Source organism: Cataglyphis hispanica, chromosome 5 (genome assembly GCF_021464435.1).
Source record: "Cataglyphis hispanica isolate Lineage 1 chromosome 5, ULB_Chis1_1.0, whole genome shotgun sequence".
Lineage (NCBI taxonomy): Eukaryota > Metazoa > Arthropoda > Insecta > Hymenoptera > Formicidae > Cataglyphis > Cataglyphis hispanica.
Genome location: NC_065958.1, coordinates 275,092 through 288,045, shown reverse-complemented (window position 1 = coordinate 288,045; position 12,954 = coordinate 275,092). Strand labels below are relative to the sequence as shown.

Here is a 12,954-nt window from a genome sequence, read left to right as displayed (position 1 = left end):
GTTTTTAATTTTTATAGAAAAAACATCTATAATAAATCTATGTAATTAGTTATAAGATTGATGCAGTCACTTTAAATTGTACCTAAAATGATAACATTCTACGGAGATTAACAAACCTATCATTAATCTCACAACGACATGAAAATATTCGTCCAAACTCATTTCATTAATATATTCTTAATAGAAATATTGCACGTAATGTTATATTAATATTCATATAACATGCCACAAACTTCCTAATATTATTTTTATTAAGAAACTCTTACAAAAAAAATATTACATTGAAAAAAATCGATTAATCACTATTTTCAATCGTTCTTTCACCAATAATTCAATAGTTCAAACTTTTTTTTAATGTATATGGAATTTCACAAAAAATCCATAAAATCAAATAAAACGAGCTCTTTATTAGCGTATTTTTGAAAAGATCTTTTTGATAAGATCTATATATTGTATATATTTTTTTTTAAGTAGACCACGGATGATTTTAACTTTTTTGAACATTTATATCTGAGGAATGTGTCCCTCACAGCATTGAACATTGCAATAAAATTATAGGGAGGTTACAAATTTACATATTTTAATGATCATATTACTGATATTTACTTTACAATTAAATCTTTATAATATTGTTGGAAAATTAATGGAATCTTATTTTAATATTTCAGCGAACTTACGCGCAATCATTTCACTTTTCGCGTATGCTGAAAATATTACAAAACTATGAAAAATCGTTTAATATTAATAATTGATGTGCATATTTTTTTAGATTCAAAAATATTATTTATTTAATATTTTATGAGAAATGTTACAGCGCGCAACATTTCAAAAACTTTACAAAAAAATATGTAGTATTCAATCGCTGGTTCATTTGTTTACCGCTATGTGACGCGCGATGCATCTATCTCGCATTTGAGATTCAATCATGAGAATTATATAAAACTTGCAAAGAGCAATTGGCAGAAGATTAAAAATGTAACTATTTCTATCAGTCTAATTTCTGATACATTCCTATAGGAAATTCAGATATTGGAGACTGATCGTTTCTTAAAAATTGGGCAGAACGTCCGATAAAATTAAAATTATTCTTTATTCTCTATTTAAGATGTACAATTATATATATATATATGTATGTATGTATGTATGTATATATGTATGTATGTATGTATGTATGTATGTATGTATCTTTATTGATCCCCTCAGGATTTTAATTACACATCTGCATTACACTTGACTCCTTCCTCATCACCCCAACCTGGCTCTTAGCCTCACAATCTGAATCCCCCCTCCCTTTCTCGCCTCTCGATCTTCCCTTTTTTTTTACCCCCTCCTTTGTCCTTTTCTTCTTTCCCTTCCTCCTTCTTACCTAGCCCTCTTCTCCCACCATACTTTTCTCTCCTCATTCCACTTCCATTCTTTCCCATCTATCCACAGCCTCCAATTATCCATCAATATATCTTTGCCGATCTGATCTCCGATCGGATCTCTGCGCCGATTAACGGAACGATTGATCTCTGCCTGGATGCCTGCCGAGCGATTTCCTGACGGATTCGTAAAAAGCTTTCGGAGATCTGATGCGGAAACGAATCCGATTATCGGACGACGATGATGCCGAGATGATTTCGATCCGAATGATTTCGCCGATTTATTCGATCCGCTGATCGCGATGACGATTCGCAGCCGCTGATTTCGCCGCGCCGATCTGGAAATGCGGATTTATGCCGACGGATCTGATCGACGCTGATTGATTGAATCGGATCCTGATCCGATTTGATGATCCGATCGACTTTGATGCGCGATGATCCTCGAGTGCTTGATTCGCGCTGACTTTTTCGACTGATCTGCGCGGGATTTTGACGCGTCGAATCCGCCTGATTTCGGATGCTGATGTTGAAAGATTTCGATTGCCGATGACGAGCCCGATTGATCTGTTCGATCTTGTCGACGATCTTCCGACGCGATCTGATTTTTGATTGCGCCGATTCTTTGACGCTGATCTTGAGTCCGATGCTGCGCTGGATCGATTTTCTGATCGATGATGCTTGACGCAAAAGGATCGGATCGATGACGATCTGCGATGACGCGCGATCCTTGATCTTGACGATTGATTGATCTTTGATGAATTGACTGACGAGATTTCTTGGAATTTTTTCGACGGATTCTTGATCCGTCGATTCTGGAACGACTGATGATTGCCGAGCGATCGACGCTTTGATGCTCAGCGACGGATCGTTTCTGAGATTCTCGAAACGAATTTCGATAAGCGACTTTGATTATTCTTATCGACTTCTGCGACGCGATGCTAGCCAAAGCCGATGTCTCGGATTTGTCCTGACTCTGACCTTTATTTCCTGACCGACCATCTATGACGACGTGCGATCAGTGACTCAATGCTTTGATCTCGACTGCCGATGATCTTCCTAGATTGCTGATCTCGACGATGCTTCGCTCTGTACCGAGCACTCGATCTTTGATCTTCATCGACCGATCTGCGATCTCTACGATCACTTCATCCTTATTTGACCTTTCCCACGCTGTGCTTGTGTTGCTCCAAACGTCTTAAGCGACAAAAGACACTTAAGCACCCGAGTCAAGGAACATTGTAATAATATAAAAATGCACGAAAGTAATCTATCCGTAATTAGCAAACACAAATTAAAATTTGATCATGACTTCGATTGGTCAGCGCCTGATATTCTACATAACAAAAAACATGTAAGAAAGAGAGAAATAGCTGAAATGTTTTTTATTAAAAAATTTGACAACACTATTAATTCCCAAAAAGATACAGAGAATTTAAACAACATATACGATAAATTAATAAAGGTCGTTTAGTTGATTTCAGTTTTCCAAACATAGTGGTTGACACAATGTCAGTTTGACATTTCGATTTTTCTCTTTCTACTTTTTAATTATAACGTAAGTGCTTAATTCTATTTATTTCATTGTAACATGACTATCATTATTTTTTGTATTGTTATTTTAGTTTCACTTGATAAGGATCAAAACCATATGGTCGAAACGTCGTGATATAATAATCAAACAATAAATTGCCAGTTTGGTCGTATAAACACTTGTTTATTATTAAAGAGATTTGAAGAGTTTTATTTAATTTTATGTATTTTTGTGAAATGCCATATACTGAAGAAAAGAAAATTCGAACTATTCAATTATTGGTGAAAAAGTTTAATTGATTGAAAATCAATAGTTTAATCGATTTTTGTCAATATTTTTTTGTAAGGGTTCTTTAATGAAAATAATATTAAGAGATTTGTGACATATTATATGAATATTAATACAACGCGCTAGATCTCTGGGATGATAATGGAATAAGTTTGGATGATAAACATTTTCATATTGCTGGGAGGTTAATGGCAGGTTTCTCCGTGGAATGTTACAATTTAATCTTACAATTTAAAGTGACTCTAACTTCTTATTGAAATTTTGATCTGTTGTGAAGGATTTATTCAGCAAAGTTTCATGAAATATGTATGATTATACCATGTGATGTCCATGTGACATCTATAAATACGTCTAATAAATACCGAATGAAAGGAAGAAATGCGGAACTGTGGATGTCTAGTAGATGTCTATAAGAGATTACATAGATGTCTCATAGAGGTTTTGAATCTCTATGATGGATGTCTACTGGACATTTATTAGAGATTGTTGTTCCGTGTGGGTAGGGTTTTTTGAGTAAGGTAAATATATTGTAAGGAGGAGATTTTTTGGTTTTTTTTTGTGAAAGAAGAAAGAAGAGTGTTTCTATGGTTTGAAGATTCGGGCAGCGCCATAATATATGATTGATACCTTGAATAGGGTGGCGGCAGCTACCGGGGAGAATCGACAAAGGATATATTTTTCTATCTCAACTGTAATCGTAAAGCGGGGAGCACACACTTTTGCATAAACGCATAACAATAAGCATAAGGAAATTGATTGGTTCATTTTCTTATGCATACATTTGTGGACCAATCAATTTCTTTATGTTTATGGTTATGCGCTTATGCAAAAGTGTGTGCTCCCCACTTAACGCACATATACAGCGGGGAGCACACACTTTTGCATAAGCGCATAACCATAAACATAAAGAGATTGATTGGTCCACAAATGTATGCATAAGAAAATGAACCAATCAATTTCCTTATGTTTATTGTTATGCGCTTATGCAAAAGTGTGTGCTCCCCGCTTACGCGTTCGCGGTGCGTTATCCCCTCCACTGCCGGAGTCTTGATACGGAGCCACAGTTGAGACGGAATATATCCCTTCTGTCAATCTTCCTCGCGTGAACTAGCCTATGCTTTGGATATAGGCAGGGCCCCTCCATTAGTATAAGCTCTATGGGCAATACGCATACGTATCTCTATTGTATTCAAACTGACGATGACAAGTTTACCGCATTGAGATCCTTACACGGTCTACGAGTGTCTACGCCAATTTAACAACACTCAAGAAAATTCTTTTTTAACGCCATTTACGTCATACGAAAGATTTCCGGCCGTATTGACCCTATATGCCCTTGCTCGAGGACAAGAGCCATTCAAAAAAGAAAAAGAATAGCAATTTTTAATTGATAATTTCTACGTTGTTGCAGTATATGAAATACTACAGAAAATAATTATACAGAACATTACGTGTATATGTAATCTATAATGTTTGAGTGAAAAAAGCGGGAAATTTAGAATTTATATTATCAACTATGCAGGTTAGTTCGCCAACTCGAGCACTTTAAATGCTCGGATATAGAATTATTAAGAGTATTTAATTGACGTTTGAACGTTTTGATTTTCTTTATTTTCTAGAAAAAAGCCAGGAAAACAAGGCGTCAGCTTTTGGCAGATAAGGCAGCAGTGCAGCAACAATTAATCAATAGGGCAAATGCTTTGACGAATCCTTTGGAAACTTTAGACAAGTTCCATGAATATATTACAAAAGATTATACGATAAAACTGTCTTGCATTAGAGCAAAAAATGCGCAGCCGGAATGCCTTTCTTGGATATTTGATATCATGGAAAGAAACATGAAAGACATGTATGAACAATCTACTTGGGGTTGGGATGCAGCTGAGAAACAAGCAGAACTAATGGAAGAAATGGCTTGGTATTTGATAGCATCATGCAATGACAAATTTTTAGGCTTTTCACATTTTCGATTTGATATCGACAATGGCGATGTAGTATTATATTGGTAGGTATATTATATGTATATAGTTTAGACACACACACACACACACACACACACACATATATATATATATATATATATATATATATATATACATAATATATTATATATATATATATATATATATATATATATATATATAAAATTGAATGTGATAAAAATTAAATATTTATATATGTGTATAGTTATGAATTACAATTGGAACCAGAAGTCAGACGTAAAGGACTTGGTCGTTTTATGATGTCAGCCCTGGAATCTATGGCATATCAGAATCAGATGTTGAAAATTGTTCTAACAGTTTTTAAACGTAATTTGTTGGCAATACAATTCTTCTATACACTTGGGTAATGGATATTTATCAGTATTATTGCATATAGAGCATGATATTCTTAATAACATTGACATATTATATTACTTTTTTTTTTGTACTACATTGTACATACAAAATTTCTATTTATTTTTCAATCATATTTTCTAGAGTTATTTAATATTTTTTATATTAATGTGTGTACAATGTAGTACAAGTATAAAATTGCTGTGCAAATCAAGTCTATCTTATAGACTCTATAATTGACTAGTATCAAAATACTTCCTTTAACAAAGAAATACTATCATTATACTGGTTTACACATTCTCACTCAATTCACTAATATTAAGTGTAATTATTTGAATTTATATTTTAGCTATATTTTATATTAGAAAATAAACAAGCCAGAATTTGGAGAATCATATTTAACACAGAATATTAGATTATGTTACAATCATTCATAATATTCAATCATAGTAATATCTTTATAGTAATATCTTTTAGTGCAACATTTTTTAAAACTAAATGCATATGCATAAAATATCGAAATTATATTCCTTATTATACAGAAAATATTCAAGCACATTGACAACATTTGAGGTTTCATAAAGAATGAGAGAGAGACAAATCAAGAGGAAATAATCAACTAATTAGCTAATTTTTATAGCAGCAAAACGCGATGTTCGCGGGTACAGATTGTCTCTGCAAAAATATTTGATTTGGCATTCTGTCAATTCTCAAATGCTGCCATTATTAATATTGGATCGAAATTCTTCTTTTCTTTATCTGTGCATTTATATTTATTAAAAAATGCTAAATCAAGTACTTTTTGACTTACCCTAGAATAATATAATTATAGTTTATAGTATAAACTAAACAAAAAATTACTAAAATAACTATAAGTGATAATAAACATTAAATGATCAGTGACAAATTTAATTATGAGAATGTGTAATGTGTTATTTTCAATTTTATGTGCATATGCAATTATTAGTTTATCGCATACACATACGCATGTGTGTGTTGTATGTGCATGAGATAAAATGAAAATTTTTATTGAAATCTTTTCATTTTAAATACACATTATATATATAATTTTAAAGAGGATAGATTTCCTATTGCTATACAGTTTGACTAGTATAAGTAATGTATATATATAAAATCTCCCAGGATTAGATTGACCAACTTTAAGTGGTTATAAAGGATTCCAAAACAAGCCAATTTTGTCAATAAACCCATGTTCGCAAATGAGAAATTTTTGATGTACGCGACTCCTGTACTTGGATAAGAAGATCTTTTAGATGATTGATGGTCGTGTACAAGTTGCTCCAGGAATATTCCATAAGATCTATGAATTCTTGAACTGACCATGCAGTCTTTGTATGGAAGTAAATGGCCACCATTTTGAACAACTCTGCTGTAAAAATATATTTCACTTTGAAAACCACTAGTGCCAAAACGCTCATTTGCGGACACGAATTTATTGACAAAATTGGCTTGATGCTTTATAACTGAAATTTATCAATCTAATTAAGACACCCTGTATATTTAAATATTGTATTTATACGTATATAGTGTATTGTAAAATTTCAATCAAAATGATAACAATTGTATGTATGTATTTCAGATATAAGTTAGATAATTCGAGTCCAACCTCAGCACACTTGGATTATATAATCTTGAGTAAACAAAATTTACATGGATAAAAAGAAAACAAAACATGCTGAGTTTCTCTTATATATTTTTTCCTGATTAAGACTGTGTTTTATGAAACAAAATCGGCAATATTTGATGGGGGCACAAGTTTATAATGGGCGACTTCAGAGACGGTCCAACATTGTGGAACGTAAGAGGCGCTTTACTTATAGTCCAGTCTTCCATGTCGTTGAGGAATTTCGTCAAATCAATCTCTCCTGATTCCGAAACATTAAAGTGTCGCAGAAGAGAATTGTTGAAGCAAATATCTAAGGCTGATTGGTGCAACACCATACCGATACCTTTGCCGGCACCTTCGGGAATGGGAAACACTCGGAGACTAACGATGTTTAGGTCTACTGGAAGATCGTATCGAAGCGGTGAGAAATGCGCGTGCAGATCGAATGGCAGAGAATTGTGAGGATGCAGCGCTATAACTGGATGTAGTAATTCTTCCGAAGCTAAGTGGCTACCCAAGGACAACAATCCTGCAGGATAATTTGCTGACGGTACAGTAGAGGGACAATTCATTTCTTTCTTCTCTAAAATTAATGTGAACATATGATTTGTCAATAGATTGTCCATTACGCCTTGCCCTAATCCTCGATTATCATCCTGAAGTAATCTTCTATCTTGCATAATCTATTTATAAAAATCAAATATGGTTTATTATATGTAAAATATTAATAAATTTTCTAAGTGCACACATTCTTTTATACATAGAATTATTTTGTTAGTATTTTGTATAACAGCTTTATCATTTTTAAGCTTATATATTTTTGTAAATATTTATGTCTAATTCTTGATGAGCTAAAATTTATTCGATTTTTCGAAAATTCGAAAATTTACCTCAAGTTGACCAGATGCCATAGAGGCTACACCTAATGGCTGTGCTGTGGCGATTGTTAATCTAACCCTTTTATCTTCTATATATGCACTTGCTGCCATTGGATAATAATTGCCTTGTGTGGGAAGCTTTGGAAATCTTTGACGCCGGATCATCTAAATTTAAAATTTTATATATATATATATATATATATATATATATATATATTTTTTTTAATATATATATATTTTAATATATTATAATATAACCTAATATATTATATCTTAATAGAAAAAAATCACAAATTTCGTTTAAAATTAATTTGTTTAAAATATTAAATCTTACATTGAGCCCGTTTAAGTCCGTGAAGAATTGATCGCCGGATGCGATATCTGTATTGAAACGCATTACAAGTTCGTAATTTTGCGTTTCTGTTATGTCAACTTCATTGAGTATATGCAATCCAAATCCATCACTGCCAGGAGAATTGAACAGTGTACAGGTATGTCGCACATGCGGCAATTCTATGAACACTCTCGACAAAATTGGTCCAGTTACTAAATGAACGATCGTCCTGCTATCCATAAACACTGGATCTGGTTCCGGTTTGTCGGGCAGGAATAAATAAGCACCACTTTTGTCTTTGCCAGAGCCTCTAGTACCATATTTTACAAAATCCAAATGCACAGGAAACGTGACATTGCCAACTCGCAGAGCTTTCAACAGACCAGATTTTCCAAAAGAGGCGGACAATTCTGGCCGTTGACTGATTGAGAATTCCTGCATATGCGGTAAAATCGTCAGATGACCGAGACCTGGCACTGATGGAAGATTAATGTCAGTATTAAAGATAGTGACATTGGCCGGATACACTTGCCTGTAAAGAAAAAATAAATATATTAAATCTTTAATATATAATGTACACATTATTTTATAAAGTGATCCAAAAAAAGAAAGAAAAGCATACAGAAATAATAGCTGAATAATAAATTGCATTTATTGCTATTATTGTAAACATTTTCTTTTAATCACTTTTTATATGTAAACATTTTTATTTACTTCGTGTACGATGCTTTATGTAGTGCGTGAACTAAGTATGTAGTGATACCAAATCCTGGTACAGTAACTAAAAAAGATAGCTCGTATCTAGCCGCAGACAATGCAGCCGAACCAATCCAAAAGGGAGATATTTGACATTTGACAATTTGACCTTTTCGATCTGTAACTCTGACAAATGGTGTTGATACAATCAAAGTTTGCACTTTCGTTCTCTGCCTTGGAAGAGAATTGTACAGGATAATCTTCCTCGAAGGACTATCGTCACCAAGATTAAGGACATGCTTCTCACCTGCACTTGTATGATGTGACCTTTAAAAGATAATTATACATTATATCTTTCATCATATATGTGAAATATTATCATTTATAAATTATTCTCATACCTAGTTTCATCTAATGAGAAGTATACAGCTTCCACATCTATGGACGATACTTGTGGAATTTTCAATAAATGTGCTACAGATTGTTGAAGTACATGAGCCGAATTATTCAATGCCATTATTATCTTTTGGGCATAATCTATTACAACATTGTCTCTGGCAGTTCCAGCAACTCCATCATGATGTTGAAACAGAGAGTGCCACATTCTGGCCTTGCTCAAACGAGATGCAAGACTTCCTTCCACTAGCTGATCATTACCTTTTGCCCAAGCTATAGCAGCTAATATTTCGGATCCTCTCAAAGAACCCAATAATACACGATCCAATCGTTTATGAAAAGGCCTACATACATATAAGTTAAGATTATAATAGATTAATGTTTAAACTACTTACCATCATCAAAAAGTTTAAGAGATTAAAGATTGTTCTCTCTACCTAGAATTTAAAGAAATTTTTCTACCTAGAAGTATAGTAACCGCTCCAATAATGATCGTCTCTATCCGAATATGTAAAGAAATCACCGGACAGAGTAGGAAACTCATTTAAATTCCGTTTCTCTCTGACTGCTTCAAAATAATCGCTCAAAGTTCCAAATTGTATTTGAACATTCAAATGTTGATTTTCGTTCATGTAATCAAAAAGTTTTTGATAATTATCATACTGAGCTTCCCATTCAGCGAGATGTGTATATCTAAAGTCGTCGCCTAAAGGTGCAAGAACCACTTGAGTCTTGAAAAGCTGTGCCTTCTTACGATACTGATCTAACAAAAGCATTGCTCTCTCTGCTACATTTGATTTAGTAATAGTTTTTGGTGGGATCTTCCATGGACAGCTAAGACCAAAATTCTGCATTCTGTAGAAATCAAATTGACAGCATATTTTCGGATCTGGTCCACATGTATGAGGAATGTCATAACTGTAAAATGGCATAACATGAGTGAACAATTCTGTGGAGCCATCGTTGTCCCATAATTGTCTCCAGCGAAATTCTAAATTCTTATCCCTGGCCAGTCTCTTTTTAACCGAGTAATGAACTCTTTGTATCAAGAAATTTTCTAAGCCTGAATTCTTTAAGAGATACGGCATAGTGGGAGAGAGGCCAAAAGGATCAATAGCCCATCCCGAGTTTGGTGTATAATCTAGATTATACTTTAGCCACTGATGACCTTCAGTTAGTTGTGTGAGTTGAGCAATCCAATGTGATACAGATTCATCAGGCATTACCCATCCTCCCGATACGATTTCCAATTGTCCATCATGTACTAAGCGACGCACTTCGTCCCTTATTACTTTGGATTGGTCGTCCCACCAAAGTTTAAAGAATGACATTTCTGCCCAAATAAACTTGCGTCTTTTATCCTCACTCAGCTTAGTCACCATATTATTCAATATGCTTCTTGTTTGAAATATATAGTACTTTTCAAAAGTATTTAACCATCCAGGATCGTTATGCGAATGAGGCACAACAAATACTTTTAATTTTCTATTAGGATGCCACTGTTTTTCATCATATATAATATTCCAGCCTTGCTTCCAGACTCCACCATCTGCATTATCAAACTCCAATTGCTTGTACAAATCTAACATTTGTATATCAACTTCTGGAACTTTCTGAATGTTGAAATTACACATGAGACTTTTTCCTACATGTGATATTGTAATATTGGAATAATTTGAATGATTGACTGTTTGTCTGTTTGGTATAAAATTATGTTTGATTTTTGCCGCTTGTTCCTGCAAAGCGCTCATAACTTTATGATGTTTATCAAAATCCTTTTCTAATTTTGTTAGTCTGTTTTCAAAATGGAGCCATTGATTCTAAAAAAAAAGCATATATAATAATTTTTACCATTTGTAATAAATCTTGTATACTTGATTTAATGCTAGCGTACTATAGAAAATACTTTTATAACTTACATTATTTATGGAAAGCTTAGAATCTTGCCCAGGTGGGAAGAGAGTTAAATCCATCATTAAATAGATCATCATGCAACAAGCAAGGATCAAGCCTACTCCGAGAATGGCAATGGTCCTTCTGGTTCTCATTGTCATAAATCTTTTTTCTGCATTAAGTTTAACGTTTCACTTAAATGATGACTAGTAATGTTGAAAATAAAAGTGAACCTATATCTAATTTCTTAATATAATTTGTCTACCGTTATAAAGGACTACATGGTAGAAATCAGTTTTAAATTTTCAACGAGCACTAAACTCTATGAATTCATCGAGTATGAGATATTAGGTTCATGAATCTCATAAATCAACTTATTTGATGTTTCGAAAATTTATTCGCTAATTTATGTGTAGTCTCTGACGATTATTATAATAGCTTTTATTTTGTAATTATGTGAATCATTTTTGATTGATTAGGAACTTAAAACACTGTGATTTTCAGCAATAATTTAGAAATGTCACACACAAGTGTAAGAAACAGATGCTCACAGTCTGAACTCTGACAGCCGCTGTCAACACGTCAACAGTGTTGTTCTAGGATGCGCGCATGCAATGCGCGTTTCACGCATGAACCGCATGAAACGCGCATTGCATGCGCGCATTGGCTCGTTCCCTTTTTCCTATCACTCTTATTGCGTATAGAGAAACGGCACAGATTCATGCGCGCTTGGACTGTTTGTAAACAATCGGTAATGAGGTAACAGACGATAAATGAGCGGGTTGATTGTATATTTTAAAACAATGTGAAAATTACAAAACTGAGGAAATTCATTGGAGCATCTATGATTTCATTTGTTAAAATCTAGTAAATCTGTTCATTTCTCTAATTTTCACTTCGTTTCAAGATACATAATCGATTCTGAGATATTGGTTGATATGCTCTTTGTAGTATCTTCCGTTATTATTTGCAGCCAGATTGATATTGATGGAGAAAATAATAATGACGAAACCTCTTCAGTATTGGACACGTTGAATATATTTCATTATTAACATAAATTTGTAGCTTCTTCAAGGTCATTTGTTACGAATTACGGAATAACAAATTCTTCTAATTTGTAGTAAAGTCTCTATCTCGCCTAAATAACTCTCACGTATGGACTATGGACTACGCATGGTGACATGATGGTGACATTGGTGACTCAACTCACCAATCACCAGCTCCGGCAGTGGAGGGGATAACGCAACAAGCGTGAACTGCGTATATGTATGCTACGGCCATAGTTGAGATAGAAAAATATATCTCTCTTTGTCGATCCTTCTTGCGCGCGCCATGGCCTCTCCATTAGTATAAGCAGAGAGAAGCCTGAGAGCGGCCATCCCGGCGTTTTTCATACGATAGCTCTCGGTCCCGTACAGCAGCGTTACTACGTCCATTTTACGGCCGCTTGAAACTACATGGCCACGTCCATTTTCAGGCAGGATAAAACAGCCGAATGGTTCATTTCCGTACTATGTCCACTTTTCAATTTTGGTTCATGTCTGTGCTACAGCCACTTTTCGATATTGTCGATACTGGTAGTACACTGATCGCTAGACAAAGAGAGATGAT

General features: G+C 34.0%; 2 protein-coding genes across 5 annotated transcripts; one reads left to right on the top strand and one right to left on the bottom strand.

Moving 5' to 3' along the window:
- Positions 1-4,594: 4,594 nt before the first annotated feature.
- Positions 4,595-7,268, top strand: LOC126849795 (N-alpha-acetyltransferase 40). The gene is made up of 4 exons (XM_050592037.1): positions 4,595-4,705; positions 4,803-5,188; positions 5,371-5,529; positions 7,120-7,268. Exons 1-4 carry the CDS (start codon positions 4,700-4,702, stop codon positions 7,196-7,198), a joined length of 630 nt encoding a protein of 209 aa, XP_050447994.1. The 5' UTR covers positions 4,595-4,699; the 3' UTR covers positions 7,199-7,268.
- LOC126849757 (alpha-mannosidase 2) lies at positions 7,092-12,739 on the bottom strand. 4 transcript variants are annotated; one of them, XM_050591953.1, is made up of 8 exons: positions 12,554-12,739; positions 11,370-11,515; positions 9,913-11,270; positions 9,456-9,794; positions 9,073-9,381; positions 8,359-8,890; positions 8,037-8,189; positions 7,092-7,829 (listed from the first exon to the last, which is right to left on the bottom strand). In XM_050591953.1, exons 2-8 carry the CDS (start codon positions 11,502-11,504, stop codon positions 7,245-7,247), a joined length of 3,411 nt encoding a protein of 1,136 aa, XP_050447910.1. In that variant the 5' UTR covers positions 11,505-11,515; positions 12,554-12,739; the 3' UTR covers positions 7,092-7,244. The 4 variants fall into 4 exon arrangements, with proteins under 4 accessions (XP_050447910.1, XP_050447907.1, XP_050447909.1 ...); XM_050591950.1 differs by lacking the exon at positions 12,554-12,739 and adding an exon at positions 12,356-12,516; XM_050591952.1 differs by lacking the exon at positions 12,554-12,739 and adding an exon at positions 11,895-12,321.
- Between the last annotated feature and the right edge of the window lie 215 nt (positions 12,740-12,954).